The sequence below is a fragment of the Martes martes genome, assembly GCF_963455335.1.
Source record: "Martes martes genome assembly, chromosome: 4".
Taxonomy (NCBI): domain Eukaryota; kingdom Metazoa; phylum Chordata; class Mammalia; order Carnivora; family Mustelidae; genus Martes; species Martes martes.
The window spans coordinates 92,292,700-92,314,421 of NC_137891.1; the positions used below are offsets into that span (position 1 = coordinate 92,292,700).

Here is a 21,722-nt window from a genome sequence, read left to right on the forward strand (position 1 = left end):
ACGTATAGTCAACATCATGAATTATGTCTGTCTTTATCATTCAGCAATAGGAAGCCCTGAATTTAACGTATATTTGTGTTCCATTTGACTTAGAAGAAGATCAACAGATAGTGTACAAAAAATTAGAGAGGGAAAGCATTCTGAATCCATTATAGCACGAAATGGAAATGAATAAGCAAATTAAAGAAACAAACAGGTGAGGAAAAGAAATAGCCTTGGAGAAACTGGAATAGAGTTATGGCAAGTGAACTGTGAAAAAGTAAAGCACTCAAAAGAAAAAAATAAAAGGATGCTTTAAAGAAAAATATTTCTGCATATATAGAGAGAGGAAAACAACTTAAGTCTTAGAAAGTACGGTGGCAAAAGATTGTTAGAAATTTCTAACATTAAGTTAATCTAATTCTTTCAGAACAGGAATAAAAAATTTACCTTTTCAGATTCACCATTGCCCAAGGAATCCCAGTAGGCGTGTTGAAGGCAGGAAGGAGTTTCTCAGCCAGTTGAACTGCTTTAATCTTGAATATCTGAGATGAAAACATAAAAACATTCTTTATTAAAAAAAAAAATTAGAGCTGGGGCACCTGGGTGGCTCAGCGGGTTAAAGCCTCTGCCTTCGGCTCGGGTCATGATCCCAGGGTCCTGGGATCGAGCCCCACATCAGGCTCTCTGCTCGGCAGGGAGCCTGCTTCCCCCACCCACCCCCAATCTTTCTCTGCCTGCCTCTCTGCCTACTTGTGATCTCTGTCAAATAAATAAATAAAATCTTTTAAAAAAAATTAGAGCCACCCATTCATAAATTATAGCCATTATCATCTGCTGATCTCTCACAGGTTGCATACTATAGGGAAGAAGTCCAAGGGGGAATAATGGCATCTCTTTCATACCATGGAGCATAGAGCAATCAAAGAAGATGTTTGTAAACTAGATACTGAGGAAAACTACCAGTGTGTAATATCCTGAAATTATAATTACTGAAAGGGAAGGATATGGTTTTGGTGTTAATATTACCTGTATTTTCAGATGGCAAAAGTCTTAGAGAAAATGTCAGGTTATAAAATATCCATACAATGGTATTTAAGCTTAGTACAAATATTAAAACAAAAAGATGTAACCAATTTGGATAAATGTTCTTGAATTACTAAAAGCATGTTGTCTCAACATTTTCTGTCAAGGTTTGTCCACATTATTAAAAAGAAATGGTTTCGGGGCACCTGGGTGGCTCAGTGGGTTAAAGTCTCTGCCTTCGGCTCAGGTCATGATCCCAGGGTTCTGGGATGGAGCCCCACATCGGGCTCTCCGCTCAGCAGGGAGCCTGCTTCCTCCTCTCTGTCTGCCTCTCTACCTACTTGTGATCTCGATCTCTCTCTGTTAAATAAATAAATAAAATCTTTAAAAAAAAAAAAAAAAAAGAAAAGGTTTCAGTTCGAATTCCAAATTTACTTGAAGAGTAATAAATGCTTCACCCCTCAGTCCTAATTACTGTTATTCTGGGTACCAAAACAATAAATTGCCTTAATATCAGTGATTTCCAAACTTTTAAAATCATGTACTACCACCAAAATATATATCGTAAAATTTCTAATATTCTTGAAATACCCACAGAGATTACTTTGGAGACCTTTGACATAGAGGCTCCAAACTGAGACTGGGTCGTAATATCCAATTAGGAAAAGGAGTATGTTCTTCTATATGTTTCAAGCCTATCTTTTCTCCAGTTGATTCCAAACTGATCAGATACTTAAGCTCCCATCTCTTCACTGCAGTCAAATGTTTTTGATAATATATTAGATCCTTCAAATAAGTAAGTAGTTGATGGTCTGGAATGGATCAAAGTTCTACACTGAGGTTACATTGAACAAAGCACCCCAACATTACTGGGGGTTGAAGGTATTAGAAATATGTGCAAGCTGACAAAGAAATATGACCTTAAGATGTTTTGCAAGGTTCCTTAAATAAGGCAAAACCTCTTTGCACAACTTTTAATTAGATATTCTCATACATCAACAATTTACCATTTCCTTGAATACCTATTTTGACACAAAAGTCTCAATGAAAAATGTAACAATTTAAGGTTAAAGTTTTAATAATTTTCTCATATTCATCTCATTAATTCAGGAAAGCAAATATAAACTGTTCTCTTTATATTAACATTTATATGCTACAAAAGTCAAGTTACATTATATAGTGAACAGTACTGCTTATGTTTACCATCAAGATGAAAGGACTAAGGTCTTACCTAATATTAATAACACAGATTTATTAATCACATATTTTTATATTACATATTTTATATTACACATATTTTATATTACACCTTTTCTACATATAAAAACTTATATATATAAAACATATATATACACACATATATATACATATATATATATATATGATAGTCAAAATGGTAAAATGACTTACAAACATAAACATTTTCTAAGTAGAAAGCATCCTCATGTCACTTCTAGGAGTAAATTTCCCAAAGACAGTTTCTAATTTTCACCTTCTTTGCACTATTAGTAACAGATAGCATATATAGTAACCAGTTATAATACACAACACCTCCAAACCCTAATATTAATATCACCGAGAACAATTTCCTTATATAGTGTACTTGTCTTAATTTCTTCACAAATATACAAACTCTTCAATGTTAAATAAATCATTGCCCTACATAACCTATTTTCAGAAACATATTTTGAAGGCAAAAGCAACAGCTAATTTAAAACACATTATTTTTTGGCATGCAAAATCCAAAATGCATCGAGGTAAGAAAATAAGTCTCTTTTCCAGTCCTATTTCTCAACCACACAGTTCCTTCGACAATACAAACAGCTTCAGGTTCTTAAATATCTAGTAAATATTTTGTGCTAAATCAGTTCCACAATGTGCATGGCTCCTAGCCTTGTCACATCAAATCCTCATTTTCTGACCCTCCCATAAGTGGAAATCCTGTTACAGTTTACACACACACACACACGCACACACACACACACACACACACACACAGAGTTTTTGTCTTTGACTTTCTCAAACATGGAATAGTACGTGCTCTATTCTGAACTTGCTTCTTTCACTTCATGGTACCTTGGAGATCTTTCCAAATCTGTCCACTAAAGTAACAACCTTTTCTTTAGTAGCTGCAGAATTTCTCCTTGTATGGATATACTGGAATTTTTTAGTCAGTCCCCTATGTGACAGATATATGTCTCCAAACTATGTGACTATATAAGATAAATTCCAAAATGGGAAATGAAGTATCAATGGGTGTATTCATTTGTAATTTTGACAGTTAGTGCCAATTTGCCTTCCATGCGTTTTACTAATTTATATTCTTACCTGGAAGTATGAGTAGCCATTTCCCTGTGTTCTTGTTAACACAAAAGTTAGCAATTTTAACTGCCGCCCATCTCATACAGTCCCCAATTTACAATGGCCCAACCAAATGATGGACACATTACAATTTTTCGGCTTTACAATGGTGTGAAAGTGATATGCATTCAGTAGAAACCAACTATAAATTTTTATCTTTCCCCAGGCTAGAGAAATGTGGTGGATACTCCCTCATGATACTGGGCATAGGCAGTGAACCACAGGTCCCAGTCAGCCATGGGATCATGAAAGTAAACAACCAATGTACTTCCAACCATTCTGCACCAGACAGCCATTCTGTCTTTCACTTTCAGTATAGGAGTCAATAAACGACAGCAGATATTCAGCACTTTATTATAAAGTAGGCTTTGTGTTATGATTTTGCACAACCGTAGGCTAATGGAAGTATTCTGATCACATTTCAGGTAGACTAGGCTAAGCTATACTGCTCAGTAGATTAAGTGTATTAAGTGCATTTTCAATTTACAATATTTCCAACTTTCAATGGGTTTATCAGGATGTAACCCTGTTGTGAATCAAGGAAAATCTGTGGTTGAAAAAGGAGACTCTGGTGTCATTTTTATTTTCATTTCTTTTATTATAAATGCAGTAGATAACTCAACACTCATTCAAATCTCCTTTCAAGCACACCTTCAAACACTGCAGAGGATGGAAAACTACATAACATTTCCCTGAGTCCACTCCACCTACAGTTCAACATATCTCAAAGCCACTGCCGAGCATACTTAAATATGCAGCATTTGGAAGGAAGAAGTAAGCGATCTGAGGCAGTGGCCTTGCAAGCATCGTGGTGAAGGCATCTGACTCTTCTGTGGTTGCTCTAACTGAAGTTCTCGTGACTGGTCCCCATCTTCATAGAGACCATGCAGGCAATAAAGGCAATGGATGAGATACAAGATATGGCATGCTTGGGCATTTCTCCTGACTGTATGGTTCTAAGGTATATAAGAAAAAAGTGTTTCATGTCATGGCCCGCCCCAAGATTCAGTTAACTATCATTACCCTGTAATAAACGGCTAGGTAAAACAGATTCTGCCAATTTTACTATAATTCCTAATGGATAAGATAATGAGAGCAACTCAATTATTCATGTTTAAGAGGCTCGATTGTATTAAGACTCTACAACATTTCACTTATTCACAGAAAAAACTTTTACGTGTTCAATGTACATTATGTAAAATCTCCCAGTTATTTTTACCAGAAAAAAATGGTAGGCAATGGAACTAAAACTAGTTCTAGGTTTAGAAGAATTAATACTGGAAGAACTATTCCTAGGTGTGGAAGAATCAGAAGAAACGGGGTTAAACAGATACAATGTGGCAAAATTACAAAGAGCTTTAAAATGAAACTTAAAGTAACATAAACGAAAACACAGAGAGCCACTGTAGATTCTTGAGGAGGGAAGTAATACTAGAATCCATGGGTGCCAACAAAGTAACAGTCAACAAAACCAAAAGACAACCAACAGAATAGGAGGAGGTATTTGCAAATGACATATCAGATAAAGGGCTAGTATCCAAAATCTATGAAGAATTTATCAAACTCAACACCCAAAGAATAATCCAATCAAGAAATGGGCAGAAGACATGAAGAGACATTTCTCCAAAGATACCCAAATGACCAACAGACACAGGAAAAGATGCTCAACTTCACTCAGCATCAGGGAAATGCAACCAAAACCACAGTGAGATACCACCTCACACCAGTCAGAATGGCTAAAATCAACCAGTCAGGGAACGACAGGTGTTGGTGAGGATGTAGAGAAAGGGGAACCCACCTACACTGTTGGGGGGAATGCAGGCTGGAGCAGCCACTCTGGAAAACAGCACAAAAGTTCCTCAAGAAGTTGAAAATAGACCTACCCTACAACTCAGCAATTGCAGTACTGGGTATTTACCCCAAAGATACAAATGCAGTGATCTGATGGGGCACCTGCACCCCAATGTTTATAGCAACAATGTCCACAATAACAAACTATGGAAAGAGCCCAAATGTCCCTCAACAGATGAACGGATAAAGAAGATATGGAGTGTGTGTGTGTGTGTGTGTGTGTGTGTGTGAGAGAGAGAGAGAGAAAGAGAGAGGGAGGGATGTGGAATATTACGCAGCCATCAAAAAGGGGAATCTTGCCATTTGCAGTGATGTGGATAGAATGAGAGAGTATTATACTAAGCGAAATTAAGTCAATCAGAGATAAGACAATTATCACATGATCTCACTCTAGTGGAATTTAAGAAACAAAACAGAGGATCGTAAGGGAAGACATGAAAAAATAAAACAAGATAAAATCAAACAGGGAGACAAACCATATGAGACTCTTTTTTTTTATATTTATCAATAAATTTTTTTTATTTTAATAAACATATAATGTATTTTTATCCCCAGGGGTGCAGGTCTGTGAATCGCCAGGTTTACACATTTCACAGCACTCATCATAGCACATACCCTCCCCAATGTCCATTTCCCCACCACCCTCTCCCGTACCCCCTCCCCCCAGCAACCCTCAGTCTGTTTTTTGAGATTGAGTCTTTTATGGTTTGTCTCCCTCCCAATCCCATCTTTTCATTTTTCCTTTTCCTACCTCCCCCCAACCCCCCCACACTGCATCTCCACTTCCTCATATCAAAGAGATCATATGATAGTTGTCTTTCTCCGATTGACTTATTTCGCTAAGCATGATACCCTCTAGTTCCATCCACGTTGTCGCAAATGGCAAGATTTCATGTCTTTTGATGGCTGCATAGTATTCCATTGTGTATATATACCACTTCTTCTTTATCCATTCATCCGCTGATGGACATCTAGGCGCTTTCCACAGTTTGGCTATTGTGGACATTGCTGCTATAAACATTCGGGTGCACGTGCCCCTTCGGAGCACCACGTTTGTATCTTTAGGATATATACCCAGTAGTGCAATTGCTGGGTCATAGGGAAGCTCTATTTTCAGTTTTTTGAGGAACCTCCACACTGTTTTCCAGAGTGGTTGCACCAGCTTGCATTCCCACCAGCAGTGTAGGAGGGTTCCCCTCTCTCCGCATCCTCGCCAGCATCTGTCATTTCTTGACTTGTTAATTTTAGCCATTCTGACTGGTGTGAGGTGGTATCTCATAGTGGTTTTGATTTGTATTTCCCTGATGCCGAGTGATGTGGAGCATTTTTTCATGTGTCTGTTGGCCATCTGGATGTCTTCTTTGCAGAAATGTCTGTTCATGTCCTCTGCCCATTTCTTGATTGGATTATTTGTTCTTTGGGTATTGAGTTTGATAAGCTCTTTATAGATTTTGGATACAAGCCCTTTATCTGATATGTCGTTTGCAAATATCTTCTCCCATTCTGTCAGTTGTCTTTTGGTTTTGTTAACTGTTTCCTTTGCTGTGCAAAAGGTTTTGATCTTGATGAAATCCCAGTAGTTCATTTTTGCCCTTGCTTCTGTTGCCTTTGGCGATGTTCCTAGGAAGAAGTTGCTGCAGTTGAGGTCAAAGAGGTTGCTGCCTGCATTCTCCTCAAGGATTCTGATAGATTACTTTCTCACATTGAGGTCCTTCATCCATTTGAGTCTATTTTCGTGTGTGGTGTAAGGAAATAGTCCGATTTCCTTTTTCTGCATGTGGCTGTCCAATTTTCCCAGCACCATTTGTTGAAGAGACTGTCTTTTTTCCATTGGATATTCTTTCCTGCCTTGTCGAAGATTAGTTGACCATAGAGTTGAGGGTCTATTTCTGGGCTCTCTATTCTGTTCCATTGATCTATACGTCTGTTTTTGTGCCAGCACCATACTGTCTTGATGATGACAGCTTTGTAATAGAGCTTGAAGTCTGGAATTGTGATGCCACCGACTTTGGCTTTCTTTTTCAATATTCCTTTGGATATTCGAGGTCTTTTCTGGTTCCATATAAATTTTAGGATTATTTGTTCTATTTCTTTAAAAAAATGGGTGGGATTTTGATAGGGATTGCATTAAATGTGTAGATTGCTTTAGGTAGAATAGACATTTTCACAATATTTGTTCTTCCAATCCATGAGCATGGAATATTTTTCCATTTCTTTGTGTCTTCCTCAATTTCTTTCATGAGGACTTTATAGTTTTCTGAGTACAGATTCTTTGCCTCTTTGGTTAGATTTATTCCTACGTATCTTATGGTTTTGGGTGTGACTGTAAATGGGACTGACTCCTCAATTTCTCTTTCTTCTGTCTTGTAGGTGTAAAGAAATGCGACTGATTTCTGTTCATTGACTTTATATCCTGACACTTTACTGAATTCCTGTATAAGTTCTAGCAGTTTTGGAGTGGAGCCTTTTGGGTTTTCCACATATAGTATCAGATCATCTGCAAAGAGTGATAGTTTGACTTCTTCTTTGCCAATTTGGATGCCTTTAATTTCTTTTTGCTGTCTGATTGCTGAGGCTAGGACTTCTAGTACTATGTTGAACAGCAGTGGTGATAACAGACATCCCTGCCGTGTTCCTGACCTTAGCAGAAAAGCTTTCAGTTTTTCTCCATTGAGAATGATATTTGCGGTGGGTTTTTCATAGATGGCTTTGATAATATTGAGGTATGTGCCCTCTATCCCTACACTTTGAAGAGTTTTAATCAGGAAGGGATGCTGCACTTTGTCAAATGCTTTTTCAGCATCTATTGAGAATATCATATGGTTCTTACTCTTTCTTTTATTAATGTATTGTATCACATTGATGGATTTGCGGATGTTGAACCAACCTTGCAGCCCTGGAATAAATCCCACTTGGTCGTGGTGAATAATCCTTTTAATGTACTGTTGGATCCTACTGGCCAGTATTTTAGTGAGAGAATTTTTGCATCTGTGTTCATCAAGGATATGGGTCTGTAATTCTCTTTTTTGGTGGGATCCTTGTCTGGTTTTGGGATCAAGGTGATGCTGGCCTCATAGAATGAGTTTGGAAGTTTTCCTTCCATTTCTATTTTTTGGAACAGTTTCAGGAGAATAGGAATTAATTCTTCTTTAAATGTTTGGTAGAATTCCCCTGGGAAGCCGTCTGGTCCTGGACTTTTGTTTGTTTGGAGATTTTTGATGACTGTTTCAATCTCCTTACTGGTTATGGGTCTGTTCAGGTTATCTATTTCTTCCTGGTTCGGTTGTGGTAGTTTATATGTCTCTAGAAATGTATCCATTTCTTTCAGATTGTCAAATTTGTTGGCGTAGAGTTGCTCGTAGTATGTTCTTATAATTGTTTGTATTTCTTTGGTGTTGGTTGTGATCTCTCCTCTTTCATTCATGATGTTATTTATTTGCGTCCTTTCTCTTTTCTTTTTGATAAGTCTGGCCAGGGGTTTGTCAATCTTATTAATTCTGTCAAAGAACCAGCTCCTAGTTTCGTTGATTTGTTCTATTGTTTTTTTAGTTTCTATTTCATTGATTTCTGCTCTGATCTTTATGATTTCTCTTCTCCTGCTGGGTTTAGGCTTTCTTTGTCGTTCTCTCTCCAGCTCCTTTAGGTGTAGGGTTAGGTTGTGTATTTGAGACCTTTCTTGTTTCTTGAGAAAGGCTTGTACCACTATATATTTTCCTCTCAGGACTGCCTTTGTTGTGCCCCACAGATTTTGAACTGTTGTGTTTTCATTATCATTTGTTTCCATGAGTTTTTTCATTCCTCTTTAATTTCCTGGTTGACCCATTCATTTTTTAGAAGGATGTTGTTTAGTCTTCATGTATTTGCGTTCTTTCCAAATTTCCTCTTGTGATTGAGTTCTAGCTTCAGAGCATTGTGGTCTGAAAATATGCAGGGAATGATCTCAATCTTTTGGTACTGATTGAGACCTGATTTATGACCCAGGATGTGGTCTATTCTGGAGAATGTTCCATGTGCACTAGAGAAGAATGTATATTCTGTTGCTTTGGGATGCAATGTTCTGAATATATCTGTGATGTCCATCTGGTCCAGTGTGTCGTTTAAGGCCTTTATTTCCTTGTTGATCTTTTGCTTAGATGATCTGTCCATTTCAGTGAGGGGAGTGTTAAAGTCCCCTGCTATTATTGTATTATTGTCAATGTATTTCTTTGATTTTGTTATTAATTGGTTTATATAGTTGGCTGCTCCCATGTTAGGGGCATAGATATTTAAGATTGTTAGGTCTTCTTATTTGTGTATGATATAGTGTCCTTCCTCATCTCTTATTATAGTCTTTGGCTTAAAATCTAATTGATCTGATATAAGGATTGCCACCCCAGCTTTCTTCTGATGTCCATTAGCATGGTACATTGTTTTCCACCCCCTCACTTTAAATCTGGAGGTGTCTTCGGGTCTAAAGAGTTTCTTGTAGGCAGCATAATGATGGGTTTTGTTTTTTTATCCATTCTGATACCCTGTGTCTTTTGATTGGGGCATTTAGCCCATTAACATTCAGAGTAACTATTGAGAGATATGAATTTAGTGCCATTGTATTGCCTGTAAGGTGACTGTTACTGTCTCTGTTTCTTTCTGATCTACTACTTTTAGGGTCTCTCTTTGCTTAGAGGACCCCTTTCAATATTTCCTGTAGAGCTGGTTTGGTGTTTGCAAATTCTTTTAGCTTTTGTTTGTCCTGGAAGCTCTTTATCTCTCCTTCTATTTTCAATGATAGCCTAGCTGGATATAGTATTCTTGGCTGCATGTTTTTCTCGTTTAGTGCTCTGAATATATCATGCCAGTTCTTTCGGGCCTGCCAGGTCTCTGTGGATAGGTCCGCTGCCAATCTAATGTTTTTACCCTTGTATGTTACTGACTTCTTTTCCCAGGCTGCTTTCAGGATTTTCTCTTTGTCGCTAAGACTTGTAAATTTTACTATCAGGTGACGAGATGTGGACCTATTTTTATTGATTTTGAGGGGCGTTCTTAGCATCTCCTGGATTTTGATGTTTGTTCCCTTTGCCATATTAGGGAAATTCTCTCCAATAATTGTCTCCAATATACCTTCTGCTCCCCTCTCTCTTTCTTCTTCTTCTGCAATCCCAATTATTCTAATGTTGTGCCGTCTTATGGTGTCGCTTATCTCTCGAATTCTCTCCTCGTGGTCCAGTATTTGTCTCTCTTTTGCTCAGCTTCTTTATTCTCTGTCATTTGGTCCTTTATGTCATTAATTCTTTCTTCTGCCTCATTTATCCTAGCAGTGAGAGCTTCCATTTTTTATTGCACCTCATTAATAGCTTTTTTGATTTCAACTTGGTTAGATTTTAGTTCTTTTATTTCTCCAGAAAGGGCTTTTATCTCTCCGGAGAGGGTTTCTCTAATATCTTCTATGCCTTTTTCAAGCCCCGCTAGAACCTTGAGAATTGTCATTCTGAACTCTAGATCTGTCATGTTACCAATGTCCGTATTGATTAGGTCTCCAGCCTTCGGTACGGCCTCTTGTTCTTTTTTTTGAGGTGAGTTTTTCCGCCTTGTCATTTTGTCCAGAAAGATTTGCTTTCTCCTGCTGTGGAATTCTGCTGTTCTTGGTGAGTGAAGTTAGTCTTGGCTGGGTTTCTTGTTCATCTTCTGGGGGAGGGGCCTGTTGTGGTGATTCTCAAGTGTCTTTGCAGCAGGCGGAATTGCACCGCCTTTGCCAGGGGCCGGGCTAAGTAATCCGCTCGGCTTCGCTTTCAGGAGCTTTTGTTCCCTGAGCGCTTTCCGTAGAGTTCCGGAGGACGGGAATGAAGATGGCGGCCTCCCAGTCTCCGGCCTGGAGGAGCCGAGTGCTTGGGGTTCCGCTCCTCAGTGTGCCCTTAGAGAAAAGCGCCCAACCGCCCCGCCTCCCTAGCCTGTGGTCGCGCCTTGAGGAAAGCAGTCAATTGCTGGAACCTGGAGAAAAGCGCCCGGTTGCTTCCATCTCTGTGGCCTCCGGCCGCGCTCCGAGCCCACCCAGCCTGCGACTGGCACAAGGTAACCCCGGGCTGAGAGCTCACTCCTCGGCTTTGTCGCTGGAGCCGGTTTCCCTGCTCTAACACCTGCGAGCTCTGCGGCACTCAGACACCCCCAATCCTTCTGTGACCCCACGGGACCTGGGGTTATGCTGACCCCACCTGGGTTTCCCCCCGGTTTAGCCTCTGGAGCGATGTTTCCCAGTGGAGCCGACTTTTAAAAGTCCCGATTTTGTGCTCCGTTGCTCCGCCGCTTGCCGGGAGCCGGCCCCTCCCCCTGGGGTCTATCTTCCCTTCGCTTTGGATTCACTTCTCTGCAGGTCCTACCTTTCAGAAAGTGATCGATTTTCTGTTTCTGGAATTGTTGCTCTTCTTCTCTTCGATTTCCCGTTGGATTTGTAGGTGTTCACAATGGTTAGATAAGCTATCTAGCTGATCTCCTGCTACCCCATGTCGTCTCAGCCTGCTACTTCTCTGCCATCTTGACTCCTCCCCCCCCATAAGAGACTCTTAATCACAGGAAACAAACTGAGGGTTGCTTGAAGGGAAGGAGGTGGGGGGATGGGGCAACTGGGTGATGGGCATTAAGGAGGGCATGTGATGTAATGAGCACTGCATATTATACTAGACTGATAAATCACTGACCTCTATCTCTGAGACCAGTAATACAGTTTATGTTAATTAAGTGAATTTAAATTTTTTTAAGAAAGAACCATGGATGCTTTTGGTTTCTTTATTGAATTAAATTACTAATGTAATACTCCCACAGCCTGTTTTCAACCTAGCAGAGAATGTAGAAGTAAAGAGTTCAGAATGCCCAAATGACTCCCCATCTCACTCAGAGGAGAAGTCCTTTAAGAGGCTATAAATCTTTACAAGCGATGAACCTCTACGACTTCTATGCCTCACTCTCTCCTTTCTTTCCCTTCCAACAACTACTTCAGCCCTACTAATTGTTTTAGTTGTTTTCTAACAATGCCAGTTATACTTTTGCGCTTTGCTTCAGTGGCTTTTCATCTGCTGTTCCTTTCAACTAAATGCTCTTAGAAAAAGGCTCCCTCTTCTCCTTCAGGAGAAGCCATTCTCATGGCCCTCTCTTAATCTCCTTCAGGTCCCTATACAAATGTAAACCTTGCACATACTCCCTGACCATCTTATTTGAAATTAAAGCCTCTTGATCCCCTTCCATGCTCTACTTCTCTCCTTACAGCTTCTCAGTAACAGTGCATGTGCGTGTATGTGGGCTCTCACATATCTACTCTGTTCGTTGCCTGTTGAATGCCTGAGGTTTATAATAAACAAGTAACTATTTCTCTTCCATACCAACTTCATATCCCCAAAATACCTGACATCAACATGCAAAGGTTTTAAGACTTTTAAGATATTCTACAGAAAGGTTGGGATGATAACAATGATGATAATGACACACACATATATTAACCGATTTAATTCTCACAACAACCCAATGAGATAAATACCATTACTCCCATTTTACAGAGTAGGAAACTGAGGTTTAACACAAGTAAGTTAATTTGCCCAAGGTCACATAACCAGTCAATGGTAAGCCTGAATTTAATCCTAGACAGTCTAGCTCCAGAGTCCATGTTCTTGCTTGACAATTTCACTAATTAAAGACAGAAATTACTGACATCTTGATATAGGCACAAATGTAGACAAAGACATTCCTACACCTCGCATTATTTAATCTTATTTTTTGTAGTCAACAATTAAATTCCTCAAGGTATTTGACTAATTCATTGCACATCTCTTTGTCCTGTATCTTACATCCCTCCTTTTGAATGATAGTTTGGCTAATATAAAAATCTGAGTTGGCAGTTATTTTATCTTAGCGATCTAAAGCTATCACCCAGCATCTTCAGGTGTCTATTGCTACTGGACACTCTGCTGTCAGCTGTCATCCTTCTGTAACTAATCAGCCCTTTCTCTTTAGAAGCTTTGATATTTCCTCCTTATTCTTTATATCTTTTCAAATATTGATTCTCTATCATTTATTCCATTAAACTCATCTAACACTTCTAAACATTCTTTGAAACCTCTCATTATTTTATATCTCTCAACTCTTTTTCTTAATTTCTCTTCTTGACTCTCTACATTGTATTCTGAATGAATTTTCATCATCACCACGAACATCCTTAAAGGCCAGACAGGTGTTCATCAGGATCAAGTGAAGGTTACTACAAAACTGCACGTTAACATAGTCCCACACACCTCACCCTCAAAATGAGCCTGCAAACAGTATCTAAACTCATAATGAAATGTAAAATTTATTCTATTTACAAACTAACAAGTTAGCATACTACATTTTCATGAATACCCATAGAGTCATAAATATCTCTGACTAGTGGGTCAGAGACCAGAGGACTATTTTATTCATGGCAAAGTATCAGCCAAAGATTTGAGTTAATCTACACCGCCTGTACTTGCCCCACCTCCACCCCCACCTAAATCTCAGGAGAGATGTTTCAAAGAGTCTGTGGTGGATCCCTGCACACATGATGGGTTGTGTTGCAGAAAAAGAACATTGAGCTTAGAGAATCACTTTTACAGTAAGTGAAAGCAAGCCCATTTAAGGACCTTAATTCATCCCTGCAAGCATAACCCTAACAACCTAAGTAAAGAGCAGTCAAGGCCTTGTACCCTCGGTGTTCCTGGCAGAAGTGTGCAGGGACACAGGCACTATGGTGTTTTGCTTTCCTAACCCTTCACATCAGCAGCAGTGCTGCCTTCCTGTAGCAGCAGCTAAATCCACTTTTTTCTGATGCTAGCAGAACCAGCTTCATGACCCTCAGCCCTCACTGGAAAGACAGCAGCAAGAGCACCGACCTGCCAGCACACTTTCATCATAGGTCTGAATTTCAGCACTGCTTAGCCCTTCCTCTTACAGTTTCTAACATTTAGTCATTAAAAACTCTTCCCCATGTTCCCTCAACCCTGGTTGCTTCCTGTAGGAGGCACCTCCATGATACTTCACAATATTCTTTTTAATCTAGCACTTACCTAGGTGACTTTGTGCCCAGTTAATAATCTGTATATTAAATTCTCTCTGTTCAAATATTGGCATGGTTTGTCTCTTAACTGGATCCTGATGGATAAAAAAATAATCCATATTTTGTTACATATTTAAAAATTAGGAAAATAAAAATAAGGAAAATGAAAATTTCTAAAATCATACACAGTTCCTATATTCTGAACCAAATAGTATTATGATATATTTCCAACCTTTTTGCTCTAAGAACATACAATTGCTAAGTAGATTTTTATTCTGTCTTTTCCTGCTACTAATATAATAACGTAAGTATCTTTGCAATTTTCACAAAACTGTCCAATTTATTGTATCCATTTCCTCTCCTCCCATTCACTCCTCATCCTATTCCAACATCCTATTGGAATATTCCAACATCCTACTGGAATATTCTGTCCCCCTCATTTCATTGAACTGCATCTTGCTAATGATTAGTCACACACTTGATTACAGATCATTATGATGAGGGAGCAGAAGGCTGGCTGAGGACAAAGCAAAAGCTGGCACCTTGCACCCCCTCCCCACCCGCTCCCCTCGGTAATATGTGTGACATTCCTCAGGCACCCCTGGCTGCCCTAAAAGAAAAACAAATGGTTAACTTGCAGAAATCACAAACCTGCAAGACAGGAGTCTCCCTTGGTTTACAAATGTCCTACTGATTTACAACAAAGAAGCTATCTTATCAATAGCCCAACTTCCAGAGACAAGTAACAGTTCCTCAAGCCCTAATATCGCCCTCCCCTCCATAAAACTGAAGGAGGCTGAGGCGGAAGAAAATGGAAATAAAGTTAAACCCAAATCTCACTAACAAGGACGCCTGATAAAAGAAATGTGACAGGGGCACCTGGGTGGCTCAGTGGGTTAAGCCGCTGCCTTTGGCTCAGGTCATGATCTCAGGGTCCTGGGATCGAGTCCATCGAGTCCATCGGGCTCTCTGCTCAGCAGGGAGCCTGCTTCCCCCTCTCTCTCTCTCTCTGCCCGCCTCTCTGTCTACTTGTGATCTCTTTCTGTCAAATAAATAAATAAAATCTTTAAAAAAAAAAAAAAAAAGAAGAAGAAGAAATGTGACATTCCACCAGGAAACTCCCAATTGTCTCCATGTTGGTGCCTCACTAGAGGGAAGAACGGCCTTGGCTTGACAATAACCAGGCCTCCAATATCCTGACAGTCTTCTTTACCCTGATAGCCCTTCTGAACACCCCCTTTGTCCTAACCTACCGCCAAGTCCACCCCTACCCTGCCTTTAAAAACTCTGACTGTAATCTGGTTCGGGGTCCAAGTCCCTACTCTGCTGTGTCTGGTATACTTGGGCCCAAGTTTAAGCTTGTCAAATAAACCTTCATGTGATTGCATCGGTGCTGGCTCCATGGTGGTCTCTCAGACACAAAAACTCGGGTATAACAATTACTGACCAGTTCCTTCTTAAAATACTTCCTTCCCTTGTGTTCAGTAATCCCACAATCTCCTTACCTCCTTCACTGACTCATCCTCCTTTTATCTGACCTTTAATGCTGTGTTCCTCCAGGCTCGATTCCTACCTCTTCCTATCTTCCTATCCTAAATTGTCTCCCTGAGCAACTTCACATGTGCTTGCTTTCAATTATGAGGTATACAGCAGCTGACTCTCACATTTATATTTCACATCAAGACTTCTCCAATAAGCACCAGCTCCGTTACATCTGTTTACTACCTACTTCCACATAAATATAGCAAAATCCCCTCAAACTCAAAATACTTATAATGAATTGATGATCTTCCACTCCCAATTCAATGTTCTTAAAGTGCTCAATTTCTAATACTGTCCTGCCATCAGTACCAAAATCCTGAAACTGGAGACGGGACCAAGTCCTTCTTCTGCCTCATAACCCCTTATAAAGTATCACCCAATCCTTTGGAATTTACCTCCCAAATCTCCTGAAATTCTTTAATCTCTCATTTCTACAACCATCTGCATTCAAGCTGCCATTTTTTTTGCCCCAAATACTGCAATGGCTAACTAACTAGATGAACAGAATATATACACACACGCACGCAAGCAGGCACACACACCCTCCACGCTACAACTATAGGTCTATAATTTGCTTTTGTCATTGAATATATCAAGCATATTTTTCCTAGATAAAATATATCAAACTTAGGTTCACAGTTGTATAAGTGAGAGATGAATTAATTTATTCAAACATTCCACTCTAGATGAATATTCAGGTCTTCTCAAATATTGGCTACTAAAAACACTATTGCAAAAAAATATCTTTCTAAATATTTCTTAAGTATCCACGTTGTTACTTTTAGATAATATATCCCTAGAGGCAGGCTACCGGGTCAAAGAGAATTTTACATATGAAATGTTTTCTTGACACCATCAAATTATTTTCCAAAAGGTATTTTGGAAATACCTTTTGTATTCTCATTTGTATTCCCTCCAACAGCTTATCACACATTTGTTAAAATTTAAACTACACATTTAATTACATCCTATTTAAAATGAATGCACTTTATTGTATGTAAATTAGCCTAAGGAGAGTTGCTTAAAATAACCTTTGAGCTGGACCTTGAAGTTCTTTATCAGACAGAGAATGTGGAAGGGTCTACTTTAGGCAGAAAATTATGGCAGAGGTTTATAAACATGCAGGAAATAAATCAATGTGGTCTAAATACAGTTTCATGTATGCAGAATTTTGAGCTTCTCCTCTATGGATCCCTCCTATACTGTATTTCACTTCTAATTTCTAGCTTCTGTGTTAGCTCCAAACTCTGTCTTCTGATCTGACAAACCAACAATCGTAACTATAATTAACAACTATGACTGGTACTGGCTATAACTTTAAACCTGTAAGAATGTGTACAGATGTAGCGATGAACTCACACATTTAATAGGAAAATGTTGGAGAGTGCATTTAAAAATCTTATGTGAGGGGTACCTGGGTGGCTCAGTCGTTAAATGTCTGCCTGCAGCTCAGGTCAGGATTCTGGGGTCCTAGGATAGAGTCCCACCTTCAATCTCCCTGCTCAGCGGGGAGCCTGCATCTCCCCTTCCCATTCCCATTCCCTGTGCTTGTGTTCCCTCTCTCGCTATGTCTCTCTCTGTCAAATTAATAAAATCGTAAACAAATATGTATATGTGTGTGTGTGTGTGTGTGTGTGTGTATAAATGAAAATGTTATCTGAGTCAGTAAAGCAGTAAAGCTTCTTCTGCCCAATTACCAGCACACCTCTAGAGAATGAAGAGGTCGAACCGTCAATGGAAATAGCAGCAATTTATGGAGCAGTATCAGGTTTTCCAAAAATAAAATGAAAATTAGTGCAGTAAGGGCAATAATAACTGATATTTAAACCAGGAAATATCTGGGTCAAAAGGACTATTCTACTTGTCTTAGAAAATATACCTTAACTTATTCAGAAACAATCTTACACTACAGGCAACAGAGTACATTTGTGTTTAGTAAAGAAAGATTTTGTTGTTGTTGCTTTTACTTTATTATCTGTAAAACATGTATTAAATTCCACATATTCATTTCTCTATTTTATCTGACAGATTTCAGAGGCAGTTATCTACACAAATTATGTTATTATCTTACTAAAGAAGGGATATCACTTTGATAACCATTTAAAAAAATTAGATAATCCTGTAACAGAAATGCCATATATTAGAGGCTAACATCAAGTAAACATAATAAATCATCAGGATTTTTTTAACTTGTGAATATTTAATATAAATAGCCTTGTTCTGAGAAAATAAAATGATAAAGTTTCACATTTATTATATTAATAAATCAATAGGTGAGAGGAACACTTTGTTAGGATGGCATGTAACCCTCATTTGGTTTCCCGTACCAGAAAACAGAATGCATGTAAAATGTTCTTTATTCTATCTATATACTATCTTAATATAAAAAAGGCACTCTGCCAAGTTATAAATTAGAGTTAATTTCCTGGCTTATGCTGAGATGTAGAAATTTATTGTATATCCTCTATTATAATAATGTCATATTCAAATTATTTTTCCATGTTTAATTTATTTTTAGCAGATCTGAGATTTATTATTGGTTTCCCAGAATAGATATGGATCACATATTTCAACATAAAATGATAAAAAAGAAAAGTAAAAAAGGTCAGCAAAATTCTACTGTATGAGAAAGTCAGAAAAGTAAAAGATGTTCTCTTTATACTTCTTACCTGATTAGACTAAATTCTAAGAAATTAATTTATGATGTCTATTTTTAAATAAGTTAAAGGAAAATGAAATGAAACCAGAGAGGAAGACAAACCATAAGCGATTCTTAATCAGAGTAAACAAACTGAGGGTTGCTGGAGGGGAGAGGATGAAGGGATGGGGTAACTGGGTGATGGACATCGGGGAAGGTATGCCTTGTAATGAGCACTGGGTGTTATGTAAGACTGATGAATCACATCTGTACCCCTGAAACAAGTAATACATTATATGTTAATTAATTGAATTTAAATTTAAAAATAAATAAATAAAAGGATTCCCCACCCATTAGAAACAGAGTATTTACCACACTGAAAAAAGTCAAAAGAGGAAGAAAGGTAAAGTACTATCTGTTGAGTCAGGTACTGTGTTAGCCACTTTCACATAACTTGATCCTTACAACTCTCAAGTGAACTCTCATATTTTCATAGAGGAAGAAACTTATAGAGATATATAGCTTGCCAAATATCATTATGAAAAGGAGGCAGAGTAGGAACCCAAGCCTCTAAACTCCAAAGCATATGTGCTTTCCTCTACTTCAAAATGTTTATTCTTGAAGTATGATGCATAAGAACAGCAAAAATGGAAATACTGGTGACATTATACACTTTTTCAGCATTTTAATGTTTTCCTAAGACAGTAATTTCAAAATTCCAAAAAACCAAAATTTCAACATTTTGTTTCCAACTTCAGATGGGGAGTCTAATGTGAAACAGCCAAGGCTGACACATCTCTTTCATAAGCTGTTCATAATTAACTTTGAATCATACGCCTTTTGGTATGAAAACTAATCAAGTTTGTCAACTACACTCAAAAAATTTAGTACTTCCTCTACATAGCCAGATAGGCATGAAAGTAGGAAAAAAAGAATGCTTTCCTTTCTCAAGGACATCTTATAATGTCTAATCTGGAAATAAATCTGAAACTGAAGACATCAAAATAGTTCCATTTCCTTCCTCCTTTCATTATTTAATATTTCAATCCAGAAGCTCCTAAAGTCAGGGGTCTGTGTCCAGACAGTATGCCTAGGGTGGGCGGTACCGTCTGGAGAGGGCCTAAGACCAACATGAGGAAGGTGAAGCCAGCCGGGCAAAAGGGACTAAAATCCCAGAGGGGTCCATGTGAGGAAGATGCACGGAACAAGGCTGCACCTTGGTGAGAGCAGGAAAGTGGTTTCACAGAGTAGGAGGAATAGTAGTGAGCAGATTTCACACTGCCACAAAAGAGAAATATGAAAAGGCAGAAAGCCAAAATAAACCTTATGGTGTTGGGCTGAAATCAGAGTTATTAGTGTGAATTCATGGCTGCCGATATTTAGAGATAAATTAGAAAAGAGTATGGACATAAAGCTTAGGAAGCATGAAGTAACAGTCCATGCCTGGGGGGAGGCAAGGTGGAAAGAGACCCTCTCTGAGGAGCAGGAACACAGGAAATGCCTGAAGTGGAGGGAAGAGCCAGAATGTCAACAAAAACTTGCCTGCCAGGTGCACTCTAATTACAAGGTGGTGTTAGAGGAATTTGAAACTAGTGGTAAATTGTGTGTAATCTCAGCAGTAAAAAACCAAAACCTGGTTCAACTCCAGAATAAACTGACTGAACCCCTGACACTAACAGCACAGGCATAAACAGTATCAACCTCAGTCTTTACTGTCCCATACTTGATATTTGGCATTCAGTCAAAAATTATGAAATACCTAAGAAAGCAAAAAAAAAAAAAAAATCCACTTTCTAGAGAAAAAGCAAGTGGCAAACCAAGCTCAGTGAGATTAAAACAATCTGAGAATTTGAAATGATTTTGATTAACATGGTAAAAGACCTTGTTAGTGGATAAAGTGGAAAACATGAAGACAATGAGAAATTGTAGCAGAGAAATAGGAATTATTAAAAGTCAAATGAATACTAGAAATAATTTTTCAGAAATCAAAGAAAGTGAGATAGAAAAAGTCTTCAACAGGCTTAATTAAAAGTAGATTCAATGGAACTGACATAAAAAATAAATCAGTGAACTCAAAGACAGGTCTATAAAAATTATCCAAACTGAAACACAAGGAATAAAAAGCGTGGGTGGGATAAAAAAGAATAGTGAATTTAAGAGCTAAGAGACAATTTCCAATAATCTAATGTATGTGTGACTGGAATTCCAGAAGAAGAAGGAGAAAAAATATGTTAAAAGATAGTAACAACTTTTCAAATATAAAGCTACCAAACCATACATCTAAGAAGCTCAAGAACCTCAAGCAAGATAATTAAGTCCTACTCGCCCCTCCAAATGCAAAAAAGTAAAACCACTGAGATTCCTCATATGAAATAAAATATGAACCGATTATCTTAAAGACAGCCAAAGGAGGGGGGAAAGACACATTACATATAGAGGAACGAAGAATTAAAGCACATCTCTCAAACTATGCAAACCTTAAGCTAATGCAGTAACCTCTTTAAAGTGTTAAAAGGGGGACGCATGAATGGCTGTCAGTTAAGCCGCTGCCTTTGGCTCAGGCCATGATCCCAGGGTCCTGGGATCGAGTCCTACATAACAGCTCCTTGCCCCGCAGGGAGCCTGCTTCTCTCTCTGCCTCTGCCTGCCACTCTGCCTGCTTATGTGCGCACGCTCGCTCGCTCTCTGACAAATAAATAAATAATCTTTTAAAAAATAAAAATAAAGTGTTACAAGGAAAAATACAAAGAAATTATCTTTCAAAACTGAAGAAGGAAGTTTCAGACCAACTGAAACTTAGAGAATCTACAACCAGGAGACCTGCACTATAGAAAAAGTTAAAGAGCGCTCTTCACACAAAAGGAATACATACCAAATAGAAGCTTAAATCAACAGAGAAATGAAGACCAACAAAAATGACTGAAAGATAAAAAGGAATATTTTTTTCTTATTTTGAATAGCTCTAAATAATAACTGACCACCTAAAGCAAAAATAGCTAGTAGCAATGCCCTATGGACCTGTAACGTAAGAAATGTACAGTAACAAAAAACAGCACAAAAGAAGACTGATAAGAATTAAGAATATACAGTTGTAAAGTTTTCACAGTACAAGCAAAGCAGCATAATACTGACTCATGGTAGAACCAGGATGAATTAAGATACACAGTAAACAAAAAGAGCAACCACTAAAAATATAAAAGAAATATTGAGAACAAATAATAAGTCTATCATGGAGATAAAACAATCACAAAAATAATATAAAATTAGGCAGGGAAAAAAGAGGAATGAGGAACA

The 21,722-nt window shown here is 38.3% G+C and overlaps 1 protein-coding gene across 1 annotated transcript in view; it reads right to left on the reverse strand.

The window, feature by feature from the left end:
• Positions 1 to 21,722, reverse strand: part of MAN1A2 (mannosidase alpha class 1A member 2) — a 188,526-nt gene that overhangs the window by 89,309 nt on the left and 77,495 nt on the right. Inside the window, exon 6 of the mRNA XM_080801162.1 lies at positions 430 to 524. Within this exon, the coding sequence (XP_080657288.1) occupies positions 430 to 524 (95 nt within the window). The remainder of the gene's footprint in view (positions 1 to 429; positions 525 to 21,722) is intronic.